Source organism: Prionailurus bengalensis, chromosome D2 (genome assembly GCF_016509475.1).
Source record: "Prionailurus bengalensis isolate Pbe53 chromosome D2, Fcat_Pben_1.1_paternal_pri, whole genome shotgun sequence".
In the NCBI taxonomy this organism is placed as follows: domain Eukaryota; kingdom Metazoa; phylum Chordata; class Mammalia; order Carnivora; family Felidae; genus Prionailurus; species Prionailurus bengalensis.
This window is the reverse complement of record NC_057351.1, coordinates 55,393,107-55,411,386: the sequence shown is the minus strand read 5'-3', so window position 1 is coordinate 55,411,386 and position 18,280 is coordinate 55,393,107. Positions and strand designations below refer to the sequence as shown.

Sequence of the window (18,280 nt, the reverse complement as noted above, 5' to 3'; positions counted from 1 at the left end):
CCCTTTGACCCGTTTCTTTACTCGATTTTACATCAGTGAAAGATACTCTTCAAGACCTCTTTGTGAATCATTCTGAGATACTCCACTCAAAAATTTCATTTGTTTATATTGGCATTTTTCTCCTTACACGCACACACGCACACTAATCATACACAAATGAATGTATATGTGCGTACTGTCATATACTTCATGTTTTCCTTTGCTGAATAAATGTAAAAGCATGCTCTTAAAATTTGCTAAAATGTTCTGTTTGTTTGTTTAGTGCCTGTTCTGTGTAGAGTACTGAAACAGGCATAGGTGGGAATAAAAAGGATATAATCAGTATACACATGGCTCTCAAGGCCTGACGGTCTTTTTGAGGAGGTAAGATACTGGTATGAGGTTGTAAGTGGTATAGGCTTAGGTGTCATAGGGAGGTATGGGGAGAAAGCCATGGAACTTCACAGAAAGGGGTGGGCTCTGGTATTTGAGAGGTGTGAGGGGTGGGGAATTCAGGATTACTCTACGGAGGAGAAGGTAGGAGATGGGAAAAATTTTAGGATAGACATTTGTAGTAGACTTTCCAACATAGGCCAGAAAGTCCAGAGGCCAAGAGAGCACAAGATGTGTGCAAACTGCAGGTAGTTGGGTTTGGCTAGAGTATAGGGTGAGAAGATGATAGATAGTTGGGCAAGAGAGAAATGAACTGAAGTTCAGACTGTGAGGAATCCTAAAAGCTTTATGCAGGTAAATGCCATTTTGTATATCTCAGAACTTCGTGCGTAAGACCTCCACACTGTTAGTGGAGATTATCTGTGAATGTCTGATTTTAACAGCAAGGAATTTGGTGGCTTTGCAGTATTTGCTGTGAGGTCTCTCACAGCTGTTTGCTGCTGCCCAAGCCTGGACCTTCCTGTGGTTCTTTCTCCCCTCATTGCAGTAGTCTCCTGCTGCCCTTTGTGCATTATCACACTCTGGAAATCTGGAGACCTCTTGCTACCAGTTCTTCTGGTTCCTGCTGTAGGAACCCTTTCTAGCAATCTCGTGTCCTAACCCTCCCGCCCTTCTCTGCTCTGTCTCAGTTTTTGCCATTATGAAAATCCTAAATTCCTTGCTGCCTGAAAGGGCCTTGGTGGAAAGGAAGTCTGTGTGGGAGCCATTGTTGGAGGCGACAGCAATTTTCTTCTTCTACTTTGGGAGTGAGAGTATTTCCCTATCTGTCTTTCATGGACTTCAGTGTTTCCTGCCGTATTGGTGTTATGATTTTGGGGTACCCACTCTGGACTGAGCTCTAATAAGGGAAAGCTGTTCTTGTTGAGGATTGGGAAGACATGTTGCTAGTGTCATAACTCAGATTGCTGTTTCTCGTGGAAATAATATAGCTGGCTATTAATCATGGTTCAGCTGCAATTTATGTTTAAGAAGTTTTAATCAAGATTTAAGAAATTTAACATTGTTTCTTGGGGGGAATTGCATTTCAAGTTCAAAATAACCGATAATATAATACAAGAGACCTTAAACAACTGTGCTTTCTTGTTGTTGTTGTTAGGATTTATCATTTATTCTAATTGCCTAAGTAATCTACAAAAACAATTTAATCATTTAAGTGGACATCTAGAGTGTTTGCAGGTTTTTTGGGTTTGGTCTTATTTTGTTTAGAAACTAATGACCATAAGCACATCTTTTCCAGTTTTTTGAGAAATAGCGGCATATATCACTGTAGAAGTTTAAGGCATACAAGCATGATTGTTTGATTCACACATATTGTGAAATGATTACCACAAATAAGTTGGGCTAACATCCATATTCTCACATAGATAAAAAGAAAAGAAGAAAGAAAAAAATTTTCTTCTTGTGATGAGAACTTTTAGGATTTACTCTCTTAAAGACCTTCCTATGTCATACAGCAGTGTAGCTATAGTCATCACGTTGTACGTTGTATCCCTAGCACTTATTTATAAGCCCATTTTGAAAGCACATTTTTGAAAGGTTTATAGGTTAGAGACCATCTGAACAGTATTGTGGTAGCAGTATTTTTTAAAGCATTCAAGTGGAAATGACTCATCTCTATGGGACCTTTGGGTAATTAATAAACAGTGACACCTGCTAGATGGAGGTTGTATTTTAATCTTTCTAATTATGAAGAGTCTCTAGAATTCCTCATAGAATCTATGGCCTCCAGTGACTTGCATTTCCAAGAATGTTAAAATGAATATTTATCTCAGAGATCTTACAGCTAGAAGTTGTTCTATTTAGGATCATATTTTTGAGTTTTTATGTACATTAAATGAGGACTTTCCTGTGTATTGTAAGCTTTTTTATTTTTGTTTTTAAAAGCAAATTATTCATTTTAAAATTATTTTGTAAATGTTCTTGTATAATTTTCTTCATACAAGGGAAAATTTCTTCATGTAATTAGATAGTCTTTGAAAATAAAGATGGTTAAATTCTTTTATTTTGAAAAATCTTAAAACATTCATTAAAAAGGAAAGAATTATCAACTGAATGAATCCTATAATTATCATCTAAATTCAACTGTTATGAATACAAATTTTAACTTAAGGAAATGTTGACTTTTTCTTGTGTAATTTTTCCTCTATTTTGCAAACCAGTGTGCTAATTCACAATTTTTATTTTATGCAGATGATGTGATGCCAGCCACTTACTGTGAAATTGACTTAGATAAAGAAAAGAGAGATGCATTTGTGTATGCTATTAAAAATCACTACTGGTACCAGATGTACATAGATGACTTACCAATATGGGGTAGGTATTATATGTTCCTTTTAAAGTTTGGGCATACTTGCATAATAAGCATGACTTATGTAATGACTCTTAAGGTGACTGATTGTACACTGAATCAGTAAATGAGTTTTCACTATTTTCCACGGAATTATTTTAACATCAATTTTATGATCCCTTGTTGATCATACAGTTTTTGACTCTTTATGATCCCTGTTGCTTGAAGGGGTTTTAACGTTGCCAAACCTTGTATGATATTCCCTCAAAATACAACTTTCATATAGTATAACTTTTCAGATTTAAGGAATTAAAAGGCATTTTGAACAATCTGAAATATCTTCCCTTCCCCCATTTTTGTATATCTTATTTTCACTTATTCTGTCATATATAATCAAAGGAACTAAATAGGATTTTGAAGTTTTATTTGGGCTTTCTCTCATGTGGAACTGTGGTAGTATGGTTTTAGATAAGACAGTCTCCTGAGCGACTTGTTCTGCAGACTCCTAACACTGTATGTTTAAAGTTTTTTTCATTTTTTTTTTTAAGATTTTTATTTTTAAGTAATCTCTACACCCTGTTCGAACTTACAGCCCTGAGATCGTGAGTCATGTCTCTACTGCCTGAACCAACCAGGCACCCCTAAAAACATTTTAGTGTTTTAGCTCTTATTTTTCTGTATTGATGGATAGTTAATATAAACCTGTACAAAATCCAAACTCTGCTTGTGCTGGACTTGATTAGATTATTTTAGTTGGTTTTTTTCTTTGAAGGATATATTGACATGCAGCTTTGCAGGAGAACATCAGTATTAGGTAAAGGAGTTCACATCTATGTACTGTTGAAATGAGTTAGTATTGCAAGTCAGTATAAAGTAACTGAATATTCTAAAGAGGGTGGGAAGTGACTATTCGAAAGAGTAGTTGAGTACTTACTGCAATTGGCAGGGCATTTGGGGACCACAGCTGCTCTGTGTCCCTTTGTGTCTCATATGAGTGACAGCATGCAAGGCACAGAGCTCTGCCAGATATGTATGCTACTGACGAGGTGGGGAGAGTTCCATAGCTGGTTGAGCTACGTGAAGGTGGTGAACTTGTTAAGAATATGATGAAATTAAATCATTATGCTATGATAACCAGCATGTTTGATCATATTATTCTCTTGGTGGGTTTTTTTCCCCCTTTGGACACCTGTGCTTATATATAATAAACATTCTGATTCTTTAATTTGTTAGGCAGACCACTATATTCTTGAGCAGCAAACTGAAATACTGAACATATCAGACCAGAGTCTAACGTGGTTCTAAGATGAAATTTGTAAGAAAGTCAATCTCAAGATGTAATTGTATGCATCATTGCTACTCTGTTGCATGTTAATTAGGTATAAATAGTAAGCATTTCATATTAATGACTATAATTAGCGTTAACATTAACACAGACATTTCTGTGATCAGCTCTGAGGGTAGCAGGAAGATGTGCTGAATAGTCGCTCAAGATTTGTGAGCCTGTAGTTCAGAAGAACCCATTAGTCAGGGTTTCCTCTGTTTTTGGTGGGAGAGCAAGTTCCTCTCCTGTTCTTTTTCCATTGCTTTTGGGTTTCTTTTATGACCATAGTTTTTTTTTTTTGTCATTTCTGTGGATTTCCTTAGCAACATGGCAGTTGTGCTTTCCTGTTAAAATACAATCTTTTTTAGCCCTGGGATTCCAGGGTCTGTCGTGTTTAGGAAAGATACGTTTGGGTGTCCTAGAATGTCTGAACTACAAAAATTCTTGTCAGAAAAAAATTCTTACTTAGCTTTTTCTTGGGGTAAGTATTTCACAATCTTTTTTTTTTTTTTTTTTTAAAGTTTATTTATTTTTGAGACAGGGAGAGACAGCATGAACGGGGGAGGGTCAGAGAGAGAGAGGGAGACACAGAATCTGAAACAGGCTCCAGGCTCTGAGCTGTCAGCATAGAGCCCGACGCGGGGCTCAAACTCACGAACCGCGAGATCATGACCTGAGCTGAAGTCGGATGCTTAACCGACTGAGCCACCCAGGTGCCCCTTTCACAATCTTTTTTAAAGCCCCTTAGAGAGAGGTGCCTGAGTGGTTCAACCCAGGTCGGTTGAGTGCCTGACTCTTGATTTCAGCTCAGGTCCCAGGGTTGTGGGATTGAGTCCCATGTTGGGCTCTGCACTGAGCGTGGAGCCTGCTTGAGATTGATTCTCTCTCTCTCTCTCTCTCTCCCTCCCTCCCTCCCTCCCTCCCTCTCTCTTCCCCTCTCTCCCCCTCTCTCCCCCTCTCTCCCCCTCTGCCCCTGTCCCCGACTCACATTCTCTCTCTCTCTCTCAAAAAAAAACAAAAAAAAAACAAAAAAAAACAACCCTCAGAGAATAGCTCATTTGGTGTAATTGTCTCTATCCCAGAGTTTTCAGAGTACGCAGGTAAATAAACCTTGATGAAATTAATTATTAGAAGGATTTCATTATCCCTCTGTAACCCCAAATACAATGAAACTATATTCCTTGAATTTGTATCAATTTGAGAGAACAACTTTGGTTAATAAGCAAATCTCCTTAATAAGAAAGGATCTTTTTTTCCCCTACTACTTTAATGAGATGCATTAACCATAGAGGAAAGGAGTCACTTGTAGAGTATAAGGTTCTTGGGAAGTATATAGGTTTCGGTAGGGAACGTTAGATAAATAGCTGACAGTATGAGGGCACACGAGAGAGATCCCTAGCTACCACCTATTGCCCTGACACTATTCGGGTCTTCCTCCAGTATCTGAAGTTGTGATCAGAATGATCATTTTAAACTGTGCCTCATTAACATTTATCTTCAACACTCTTCATTTTGATGTTTTCCCAGGGATGGGGCCAGTGCTTGAAACATAAAGAAGAGACATTTTTTTTTTTTTTTTGGGAGAAATTTTATTTTTTTTATTTATTTTTTTTATATATGAAATTTATTGTCAAATTGGTTTCCATTCAACACCCAGTGCTCATCCCAAAAGGTGCCCTCCTCAATACCCATCACCCACCCTCTCCTCCCTCCCACCCCCCATCAACCCTCAGTTTGTTCTCAGTTTTTAAGAGTCTCTTATGCTTTGGCTGTCTCCCACTCTAACCTCTTTTTTTTTTTTTTTTCCTTCCCCTCCCCCATGGGTTCCTGTTAAGTTTCTCAGGATCCACATAAGAGTGAAACCATATGGTATCTGTCTTTCTCTGTATGGCTTATTTCACTTAGCATCACACTCTCCAGTTCCATCCACGTTGCTACAAAAGGCCATATTTCATTTTTTCTCATTGCCACGTAGTACTCCATTGTGTATATAAACCACAATTTCTTTATCCATTCATCAGTTGATGGACATTTAGGCTCTTTCCATAATTTGGCTATTGCTGAGAGTGCTGCTATGAACATTGGGGTACAAGTGCCCCTATGCATCAGTACTCCTGTATCCCTTGGATAAATTCCTAGCAGTGCTATTGCTGGGTCATAGGGTAGGTCTATTTTTAATTTTCTGAGGAACCTCCACACTGCTTTCCAGAGCGGCTGCACCAATTTGCATTCCCACCAACAGTGCAAGAGGGTTCCCGTTCTCCACATCCTCTCCAGCATCTATAGTCTCCTGATTTGTTCATTTTGGCCACTCTGACTGGCGTCAGGTGATACCTGAGTGTGGTTTTGATTTGTATTTCCCTGATAAGGAGCGACGCTGAACATCTTTTCATGTGCCTGTTGGCCATCCGGATGTCTTCTTTAGAGAAGTGTCTATTCATGTTTTCTGCCCATTTCTTCACTGGGTTATTTGTTTTTTGGGTGTGGAGTTTGGTGAGCTCTTTATAGATTTTGGATACTAGCCCTTTGTCCGATATGTCATTTGCGAATATCTTTTCCCATTCCGTTGGTTGCCTTTTAGTTTTGTTGGTTGTTTCCTTTGCTGTGCAGAAGCTTTTTATCTTTATAAGGTCCCAGTAATTCACTTTTGCTTTTAATTCCCTTGCCTTTAGGGATGTGTCGAGTAAGAGATTGCTACGGCTGAGGTCAGAGAGGTCTTTTCCTGCTTTCTCCTCTAAGGTTTTGATGGTTTCCTGTCTCACATTCAGGTCCTTTATCCATTTTGAGTTTATTTTTGTGAATGGTGTGAGAAAGTGGTCTAGTTTCAACCTTCTGCATGTTGCTGTCCAGTTCTCCCAGCACCATTTGTTAAAGAGACTGTCTTTTTTCCATTGGATGTTCTTTCCTGCTTTGTCAAAGATGAGTTGGCCATACGTTTGTGGGTCTAGTTCTGGGGTTTCTATTCTATTCCATTGGTCTATGTGTCTGTTTTGGTGCCAATACCATGCTGTCTTGATGATGACAGCTTTGTAGTAGAGGCTAAAGTCTGGGATTGTGATGCCTCCTGCTTTGGTCTTCTTCTTCAAAATTCCTTTGGCTATTCGGGGCCTTTTGTGGTTCCATATGAATTTTAGGATTGCTTGTTCTAGTTTCGAGAAGAATGCTGGTGCAATTTTGATTGGGATTGCATTGAATGTGTAGATAGCTTTGGGTAGTATTGACATTTTGACAATATTTATTTTTCCAATCCATGAGCAGGGAATGTCTTTCCATTTCTTTAAATCTTCTTCAATTACCTTCATAAGCTTTCTATAGTTTTCAGCATACAGATCCTTTACATCTTTGGTTAGATTTATTCCTAGGTATTTTATGCTTCTTGGTGCAATTGTGAATGGGATCAGTTTCTTTATTTGTCTTTCTGTTGCTTCATTGTTAGTGTATAAGAATGCAACTGATTTCTGTACATTGATTTTGTATCCTGCAACTTTGCTGAATTCATGTATCAGTTCTAGCAGACTTTTGGTGGAGTGTATTGGATTTTCCATGTATAATATCATGTCATCTGCAAAAAGCGAAAGCTTGACTTCATCTTTGCCAATTTTGATGCCTTTGATTTCCTTTTGTTGTCTGATTGCTGATGCTAGAACTTCCAGCAGTATGTTAAACAACAGCGGTGAGAGTGGGCATCCCTGTCGTGTTCCTGATCTCAGGGAAAAAGCTCTCAGTTTTTCCCCGTTGAGGATGATTTTAGCTGTGGGCTTTTCATAAATGGCTTTTATGATCTTTAAGTATGTTCCTTCTATCCCGACTTTCTCAAGGGTTTTTATTAAGAAAGGGTGCTGGATTTTGTCAAAGGCCTTTTCTGCATCGATTGACAGGATCATATGGTTCTTCTCTTTTTTTTTGTTAATGTGATGTATCACGTTGATTGATTTGCGAATGTTGAACCAGCCCTGCATCCCAGGAATGAATCCCACTTGATCATGGTGAATAATTCTTTTTATATGCCGTTGAATTCGATTTGCTAGTATCTTATTGAGAATTTTTGCATCCATATTCATCAGGGATATTGGCCTGTAGTTCTCTTTTTTTACTGGGTCTCTGTCTGGTTTAGGAATCAAAGTAATACTGGCTTCATAGAATGAGTCTGGAAGTTTTCCTTCCCTTTCTATTTCTTGGAATAGCTTGAGAAGGATAGGTATTATCTCTGCTTTAAACGTCTGGTAGAACTCCCCTGGGAAGCCATCTGGTCCTGGACTCTTATTTGTTGGGAGATTTTTGATAACCGATTCAATTTCTTCGCTGGTTATGGGTCTGTTCAAGCTTTCTATTTCCTCCTGATTGAGTTTTGGAAGAGTGTGGGTGTTCAGGAATTTGTCCATTTCTTCCAAGTTTTCCAGTTTGTTGGCATATAATTTTTCATAGTATTCCCTGATAATTGTTTGTATCTCTGAGGGATTGGTTGTAATAATTCCATTTTCATTCATGATTTTATCTATTTGGGTCATCTCCCTTTTCTTTTTGAGAAGCCTGGCTAGAGGTTTGTCAATTTTGTTTATTTTTTCAAAAAACCAACTCTTGGTTTCGTTGATCTGCTCTACAGTTTTTTTAGATTCTATATTGTTTATTTCTGCTCTGATCTTTATTATTTCTCTTCTTCTGCTGGGTTTAGGCTGCCTTTGCTGTTCTGCTTCTATTTCCTTTAGGTGTGCTGTTAGATTTTGTATTTGGGATTTTTCTTGTTTCTTGAGATAGGCCTGGATTGCAATGTATTTTCCTCTCAGGACTGCCTTCGCTGCGTCCCAAAGCGTTTGGATTGTTGTATTTTCATTTTCATTTGTTTCCATATATTTTTTAATTTCTTCTCTAATTGTCTGGTTGACCCACTCATTCGTTAATAGGGTGTTCTTTAACCTCCATGCTTTTGGAGGTTTTCCAGACTTTTTCCTGTGGTTGATTTCAAGCTTCATAGCATTGTGTTCTGAAAGTATGCATGGTATAATTTCAATTCTTGTAAACTTATGAAGGGCTGTTTTGTGACCCAGTATATGATCTATCTTGGAGAATGTTCCATGTGCACTCGAGAAGAAAGTATATTCTGTTGCTTTGGGATGCAGAGTTCTAAATATATCTGTCAAGTCCATCTGATCCAATGTCTCATTCAGGGCCCTTGTTTCTTTATTGACCGTGTGTCTAGATGATCTATCCATTTCTGTAAGTGGGGTGTTAAAGTCCCCTGCAATTACCACATTCTTATCAATAAGGTTGCTTATGTTTATGAGTAATTGTTTTATATATTTGGGGGCTCCGGTATTCGGCGCATAGACATTTATAATTGTTAGCTCTTCCTGATGGATAGACCCTGTAACTATTATATAATGTCCTTCTTCATCTCTTGTTACAGCCTTTAATTTAAAGTCTAGTTTGTCTGATATAAGTATGGCTACTCCAGCTTTCTTTTGGCTTCCAGTAGCATGATAAATAGTTCTCCATCCCCTCACTCTCAATCTAAAGGTGTCCTCAGGTCTAAAATGAGTCTCTTGTAGACAGCAAATAGATGGGTCTTGTTTTTTTATCCATTCTGATACCCTATGTCTTTTGGTTGGCGCATTTAATCCATTTACATTCAGTGTTATTATAGAAAGATACGGGTTTAGAGTCATTGTGATGTCTGTATGTTTTATGCTTGTAGTGATGTCTCTGGTACTTTGTCTCACAGGGTCCCCCTTAGGATCTCTTGTAGGGCTGGTTTAGTGGTGACAAATTCCTTCAGTTTTTGTTTGTTTGGGAAGACCTTTATCTCTCCTTCTATTCTAAATGACAGACTTGCTGGATAAAGGATTCTCGGCTGCATATTTTTTCTATCTAGCACACTGAAGATCTTGTGCCAATTCTCTCTGGCCTGCCAAGTTTCAAAAGAGAGATCAGTCACGAGTCTTATAGGTCTCCCTTTATATGTGAGGGCACGTTTACCCCTTGCTGCTTTCAGAATTTTCTCTTTATCCTTGTATTTTGCCAGTTTCACTATGATATGTCGTGCAGAAGATCGATTCAAGTTACGTCTGAAGGGAGTTCTCTGTGCCTCTTGGATTTCAATGCCTTTTTCCTTCCCCAGTTCAGGGAAGTTCTCAGCTATGATTTCTTCAAGTACCCCTTCAGCACCTTTCCCTCTCTCTTCCTCCTCTGGGATACCAATTATGCGTATATTATTTCTTTTTAGTGTATCACTTAGTTCTCTAATTTTCCCCTCATACTCCTGGATTTTTTTTATCTCTCTTTTTCTCAGCTTCCTCTTTTTCCATAACTTTATCTTCTAGTTCACCTATTCTCTCCTCTGCCTCTTCAATCCGAGCCGTGGTGGTTTCCATTTTGTTATGCATTTCGTTTAAAGCGTTTTTCAGCTCCTCGTGACTGTTCCTTAGTCCCTTGATCTCTGTAGCAAGAGATTCTCTGCTGTCCTGTATACTGTTTTCAAGCCCAGCGATTAATTTTATGACTATTATTCTAAATTCACTTTCTGTTATATTATTTAAATCCTTTTTGATCAGCTCATTAGCTGTTGTTATTTCCTGGAGATTCTTCCGAAGGGAATTCTTCCGCTTGGTCATTTTAGATAGTCCCTGGCGTGGTGAGGACCTGCAGGGCACTTCCCCTGTGCTGTGGTGTATAACTGGAATTGGTGGGCGGAGCCGCAGTCCGACCTGATGTCTGCCCCCAGCCCACCGCTGGGGCCACAGTCAGACTGGTGTGTGCCTTCTCTTCCCCTCTCCTAGGGGCGGGATTCACTGTGGGGTGGCGTGGCCCGTCTGGGCTACTTGCACACTGCCAGGCTTGTGATGCTGGGGATCTGGCATATTAGCTGGGGTGGGTAGGCAAGGTGCACGGGGGCAGGAGGGGCAGGCTTAGCTCGCTTCTCCTTAGGTGATCCACTTCAGGAGGGGCCCTGTGGCAGTGGGAGGGAGTCAGATCCGCTGCCGGAGGTTTGGCTCCGCAGAAGCGCAGAGTTGGGTGTTTGCGCGGAGCAAGTTCCCTGGCAGGAACTGGTTCTCTTTGGGATTTTGGTTGGGGGATGGGCGGGGGAGATGGCGCTGGTGAGCGCCTTTGTTCCCCGCCAAACCGAGCTCTGTCGTCCGGGGGCTCAGCAGCTCTCCCTCCCTTTGTCCTCCAGCCTTCCCGCTTTCCGAGCAGATCTGTTAACTTATGACCTCCCAGACGCTAAGTCGCTCTTGCTGTCGGAACACAGTCCGTCAGGCCCCTCCACTTTTGCAAGCCAGACTCGGGGGCTCTGTTTGGCCGGCGAGCCGCCCCTCCACCCCGGCTCCCTCCCGCCAGTCCGTGGAGCGCGCACCGCCTCGCCGCCCTTCCTACCCTCTTACGTGGGCCTCTCGTCTGCGCTTGGCTCCGGAGACTCCGTTCTGCTAATCCTCTGGCGGTTTTCTGGGTTATTTAGGCAGGTGTAGGTGGAATCTAAGTGATCAGCAGGACGCGCGGTGAGCCCAGCGGCCTCCTACGCGGCCACCTTCCTCTTCCGAGTCTTAAGGACTTCAAGAAGAGACATTTTAAGTTTGGTACCCATAAACACCTATGTGAAGCTTATTTAGGAATGTGTAGGTTATTAGAGAAAGTACTGGATTGGGCCTCTGGGGAATGGAAACTTAATTTTAGTTTGGCCACTACTAACTGGATGACTGTGCCAGATGATGACATAGTACTTCCCTGAAATTTTCAGGTGTTAGGAAGTATATACATATAAGGTGATAATTATTACAATGAAGGTGATACTCATGACAAAGCATGAACTTTGAGTATCAGTAGTGACAGGTTATGCTGAACTGTTCATGGTGTGGCTATGGTTTATGTTTGCCAAGTAGTTAACAAAGAGTAGAATTCCAGCCTATACTTTTGCCTTTTTCTAACCATGAGGAATAATGGTAATATTCCTCAAATATTGTTTGTTTATAAGAACTTTTTTTATGACCTTTTAGCCTTTAATATATTTTAAATATTAAGTGATATTACCTTGTGTAAAGTATTATTTCTTTTGTAGGTATTGTTGGTGAAGCAGATGAAAATGGAGAAGATTACTATCTTTGGACCTACAAAAAACTTGAAATAGGTTTTAATGGAAATCGAATTGTTGATGTTAATCTAACTAGTGAAGGAAAGGTGAAACTTGTTCCCAATACTAAAATCCAGATGTCATATTCAGTAAGTATTAAAATAATTATACATTAATGAGTGTTTGTGACCTGATAGCAACAGTAAAGTGTGTTTTACTACTTTAGTAAATGAAAGTAGGGTGCAACAGAATATTATTAAGACTGTTTCCTTAATGCATGTAAGTAAGCCTCCTACAAGCAGGGAGAAGATTTGCCTCAGGTCTGTATTAGATGGAGGTACACATATGCAGGACTTCTCATTGTCTATGGCAAAGTTTACCATTATAACTGAGCAGTTATAGCTAACCCAGCCATGTATTCTCATGGTTACATTTTTAGATTGTAGTATGCCTTGTTGTTTCTCTTTCCTTTTTACTGTTGCAGATAGAGATGATGCTGTATTGAAAATTGCTGGATGGGTATAGTTTACCATGTTTTGCTTTATCAGTTGGAATAAGATACTCCTGCAGAGTAAGAGCTTGTCAGAGCCCTTTGCAACTGTCAAGTTAATTCTGTTCCATTAGGATTAAAAATAGTGGAAAGAAGAAAAATCTGATGTAGGTAGCCTCTCTCTTTGCCAGTTTTTTTCCCTGATAACTGGAATGAGTCCATTGGTAGTAGCCAGTTTTTAAGTTTTTTAAGCTTATGCATATGTACTTAGTACAAATGATATTTCCGGGAACTGAACTTATAAAGAAGTTTGATAATTGTAATAAAACTAATGCAGTCTAATGTCAAAGATGGGTGGATTCTTATTTTAATTGGTCTGATTAGTTCAGTTCTTCTTTTTAACATTTATCTTAGAGAGAGAGTGTGCGAGCAAGTGGGAGAGGGGGAGAGAGAGAGGGAGACACAGAATCTGAAGCAGGCTCCAGGCTCTGAGCTGTCAGCACAGAGCCTGACGCGGGGCTTGAACTCGCGAACTGTGAGATCATGACCCGAGCTGAAGTCGGATGCTCAACTGACTAAGCCACCCAGGGACCCCTTGATTCAGTTCTTATCAATTTATCAGGTCAGAGTATATAAGTAGCAAATACTTATATTAATGTCCTTGAAAACTGAAATGATCCCTCTAGGTAAAGTTGGAAGTTTTAATACACAGAGAGGAAAGTTGTTTTTTTATCATACGTGTTTCAGCTTCTCAAATTGGCAGTAACTTTCCACCATTTCTCTAGTTTCCTATTCCAATTATGTAAATCTTCCCTAATTGTGCTCAGAATTTTGTTAGCTTGTTAATTTGTTTACTGGCCTTTATTTTCGTGTGAAAAAATTTTTTTCAGGTCAAGTGGAAAAAGTCAGATGTAAAATTTGAGGATCGATTTGACAAATATCTTGATCCATCCTTTTTTCAACACAGGGTAGGTAAATTGTATCTTTTAAGACATTCATTATGTGTTTCAGTCAGTTTTACAAACATTAGTGAGCATCTGCCATATGCAAGGCACTGTGCTAAGGCCATGGAGTTCAAACATTGGGCTAGTGGTGATTTCACAGGTGAGCTTAGAGTCCTAGGGTGATAGAGAGTTGAAGGGAAGCAGTCAAAAGCCCTCTTCATCATGCCTGTGCTTTAAACTGATTTTGAGTAACCCCAGGGAAGGATACAACATACCAAAAGCCAGGATATCACTTTTATTATTAATGAGGCTAATATTGGAAAATGTGACTTCTGCCTTTGGTCAGGTGGGCTTCTTAATATTGAAATTCAGAATTAGACCGACTTCTCGCACGTAGTGCTGGACTATTGCAAGTTTCAGTATATGGGCACCTGCCCTTAGGAAACTTAAATGTGGAGAAACAGAGCAGAATGTGTGTATCCTTTAGGAAAGGAAGGAAGGGATGAGAGTGGAGTAAGACCAAAGACCATTTGCTGATGGAAATCTTTCCACACAAAAAGAAACATCAAGAATGGGAAGAAATGCCCCTCATCCCCCACCAGTACATACAAGATGGAGCTCAGATTGTAAGTCTAGTCCAGTGGCATTGTTGGCTGGTTTTGTACAGGTGGTAGCTTTGGTTTTTTACAGGAAAAAAGTTTTTATCGTAGTGGTTCCCTCCTTCAAGGATGGAGATGAAAGGACAACATGATATAAGGAGATGTATCCATTCTTCTGACTTTTTTCCTGAGTTGCAGCTTACGCCTTTTGACCTGATCTTTTAGATTGGAATTCTGAAGTTTCTTAGTAATCTGTGTTTGAGATGGCTCCGAAGCTTTTGTGGTTTGAAATTTGTATCATTGCTGCCAGACTTCACTAGAACCTGTCACTACTTCTAATCTTCCTTTGGGTCCTAGGAGAAAAAATTAAGCTATTTGGGATTTAGTCATTGCTGAATGATTTAGCATGCTACTCCTGGACCTAAAATTTCCGCCCCAATCTCCACTTCCCTACTCCTGGTGTGTTCTTTTCAGATATAGTGTTTAGGTAGTTCTGAACATTTTTGAAGGTAGAGGCACAAATAACTTCAACGTTTAGATAATATCTGAAAATATGAGGGCTCTCAACTAACATTCCCTACTGGAACACCTGAGCCTGCCTTGTTTCTCGTGCCATCGGGTACTGGTGACTTGGGGGAAAGGTTGCCATTTGGCATTTTCACTGGTAGAGCGGTGTAGCATATTTCTCCTTTCAGCAGTTATTAATTGAGCACCTGTTATGTGTCAAGCACAGTAGTGAGTAAGAGGAATACATTAGAGAATGAAAGTCAAAGATCTGCACCCTCTTGGAGTTTACCCTTCTTGTAGGGGGAGACATGTAATAAACATGGTAAGTTAAGGCTATAGTGTGTTCAAAGATACGTCCATCAAAAAAGAGCAGTGAGCAAGAATGCCACAGGCAAGGCTGGTTGTGGTTTGAATATGGTGCTCAGGGTAAGCCTCTGATGTGGACATTTGAGTACAGCCTTGAAGGAGTCGTGAGATTGGATGCAATCACCAAGGAAGAGTATGTATAAATAGAAGAGGGCCAAGGACTGAGTCCTGGGGGCAGTAAGAAAAGCTTAGGGGAAGAGTAGGAGAAGCGCCTCAGGGCTCTGAGGAGATACCAATAGAGGAGGGAGGAAAAAAAAGCTTGTGTGGTGTTCTGGAAGCCACATGAAGAAAGTGTATCATGGAGGATAGAGAGATTGGTTCTGGATTGTTGCTGCTGGGTCAGGTAAGGTGAAAGTGACTGTTGAATTCATTTGGAGTCATCAGTGAACTTGACAAAGAGCGGTTTTGGTATAGGAGTGGGACAAAATCTGAACAGAGCTGGTATAAGAGAGCATGGAGGAGAGGTTTTGGAGACTGTAAGTTTGGCAGCTAAAGGGAGCAAAGAAATGGTGTAGTAGTAGGAAGGATAGAGTCTGGAGATTTTCTTTTGAGATAAAGAGAAACATGCGTGGAAGTGTTCAGCAGTGAGTGCAAAGCTAACAGCGCAGCAAAGAGGGAGGAGAGTTACTGCAGTATGTTCCTTCAGTAGGCGGGAGGGGTAGGATCTACTGTGTAAGAGCAGGGATTGTTTCCAGGACAGTGACTACAAGCACAGGCTTAAGAGCTCGAGCTGGATACACATTCTGTCTCTGCCACCCACTATAACTGTGGTCACATTACTCAGTTCCTCAGCTCTGTCTCCTTAATAATGAAGCAAGGATCGTCATAGTGTGCAGAGTTGTGATAGTCCATTTGATAGTGCATATAAAGCACCTAGTTCAGTGTTTGACACATAGCAGGTGCTTAATAAGTGGTAGTACTGGGGTACAGTTAGTTCTTTCTCTCCAGTGTTATAAAGTTTATGGCAAACCTGGGGTGCTGCTTTAGGGTTAGCAACGCTAAGAGGTGCTGGAGTCAGCCGTTCATAGTAACCCCTTTGCGACATCTGGTTTCCTTATTAGTTTTGTTTTTTTTTTTTTAATTTATTAATGCTTATTTATTTTGAGAGAAAGTGAGAGCACAAGTTAGGGAGGGGCAGAGAGAATCCCAAGCAGGCTCCACGCTGTCAGCACAGAGCCCAACGCAGGGCCCAAACCCATGAAACCGTGAGATCATGATCTGAGCCAATCGGATCATGACCTGATCTGATCATGAGTCAGATGCTTAACCGACTGGGCCACCCAGGTGCCCCTAGTTTCTTTATTATTTTTAAGAAATATTTCTCTTGCTACAATAATTTCAAAATCGTAATAGTATTTTGTAGTTTTTGGAATCAGAATATTATAAAATGTCAGGCTGATAGTACATTTTAATAGGTATTGGTTTAAAATTTGTATCTTAGATAAGAAAATAGCAGGGAGCTTTGTTGAAAGTTTTGCATTTTAGGTGTATTTTTCTTACTACTAAATAGTAACTATATAAAACTTCTTTTCTTTTGAAAAATTTGGTAAATTGACTGAAAGAAGATATGAAACATCTGTATCATTTTTCTCTCTTGTCCTTTTCTGGGTCATTAATTTCTCAGGGTGGAACAAAATCAAATCTTTGGAGAAACCTATAATTGCAGACTCCTTTGAAAAATCTTGAATGATACTTTTATGTTAAATCTTATGTAATCCTTTATTGCACATATTTCAAAACAATACATTCATTATTTCCTTTATAATTTTAGTAGGTATTCAATAAATAAATTATTAAATGGAGGAAAAAATGATTTTATGAAGAGGCAGAGGCAATTGACCATTTCCTGTTCTTCAGGGAGAGCCACAGAGTTTGTCACTTGCCTGAAGTGTCAGGGTGGGGAACAGAGCCAAGGCTGCCCTTCACCCTAGTGCGCATACTCAGCATACTGGCCCAAGTTAAAATCTGTCCTAAGTACAAGACAGTACATCCTTCATGTTAAATATTCTGTGTATGTACCTGTAGGAGTTTAGAGCAGGAGTACATCTATAACTAATGGGATATGTAGATGAGAAGTTTTATAGAAGGGAGGGTTTTTGAGTTGGGCTTTAAACAGTAGATAGAATTTACAGAAGTGGATAGAAGTAGATCCTATGTGAGAAGAAATTATGAGAAGGATACAGGTGGACACGAGTGTGCTGTACTTGTGGGTCGCTGAAGAAGGATAGGCCTGATATGGAATGTAGGATGCAGTGGAGTGAGAGGTTGGCTAGAGAAGGTGAGGGAGCCATATTACAAGGGGTACAGAATATTAGGGAAAATAGTTTAGATTTGATATGTGAGAAAATAGGGAATGTCACCATCAGTTTTTTAAAAAAAAATTTTTTTTAATGTTTTTTTTTTATTTATTTTTGAGGGAGAGAGAGACCGAGCATGAGCAGGGGAGGAGCAGAGAGAGAGAGAGACATAGAATTTGAAGCAGGCTCCAGGCTCCGAGCTGTCAGCCCGGAGCCCGACGCGGGGCTCGAACTCATGAGCTGGGAGATCATGACCTGAGCCAAAGTCAGACGCTTAGCCGACTGAGCCACCCAGGCGCCCCGTCACCATCAGTTTTAAAATAGAGAAGTGGTATATGAAAATGATGTTTCAGAAAGATCGGGTAACTTTTTTTGGATAGATTGGAAGGAAGGGCAGAGACCATGATTAAAGAAGACTAATTAGGAAACCATTAGGGCTACCTCCAGGTGTGAGGTAATGGGATGGGAATGGAGAGGAAGGGATAGATATACAAGAGACATATCAAAGGAAAACAAAAGCTTACTAATTATTAGGAAGGATTAAGGAGAAGGAAGAGGCAGAGATAATTCTAAACTTTCAAAGCCAAGTGTTAGTACCATTAGCAGCAGTTAGAAATCAGAAGCAAGTTATATGTGAGGCAGAAGATTATGAGTTTACTTTAGGGCAGTCTAAGTCTGAAATTCCAGAAAGACATTGAACTAAAAACGATGATGTTTAGTACAAGTGCGAAACATGAATGAGGAAGAAGGCTAGAAATTTGGGTCCCGGTGGGGGTTGAGGGTGAGGGTGTTACCATCATCATTGGAACACCAGTTATAGGTTCTGAGAGTCTGAAGAAGTCACAGCAGAGTACCAAGACTGGAGCTTCTGGAAACGTTCATAAGGTGGGAGGAGCACGCACCGAAGATGAAAGAGGAGAAGGGGCAGTCAGTCAGGGAGGATGGTGCACTGGCAGTAGAGGTCCGATGTGGCAG

General features: G+C 40.0%; 1 protein-coding gene across 1 annotated transcript in view; it reads left to right on the top strand.

Annotated features, from left to right (window-relative positions):
• The window catches only part of TM9SF3 (transmembrane 9 superfamily member 3), a 75,102-nt gene that overhangs the window by 18,573 nt on the left and 38,249 nt on the right, over positions 1-18,280 (top strand). The window contains exons 3-5 of the mRNA XM_043597121.1: positions 2,623-2,745; positions 12,091-12,251; positions 13,483-13,560. Of these exons, the coding sequence (XP_043453056.1) occupies positions 2,623-2,745; positions 12,091-12,251; positions 13,483-13,560 (362 nt within the window). The remainder of the gene's footprint in view (positions 1-2,622; positions 2,746-12,090; positions 12,252-13,482; positions 13,561-18,280) is intronic.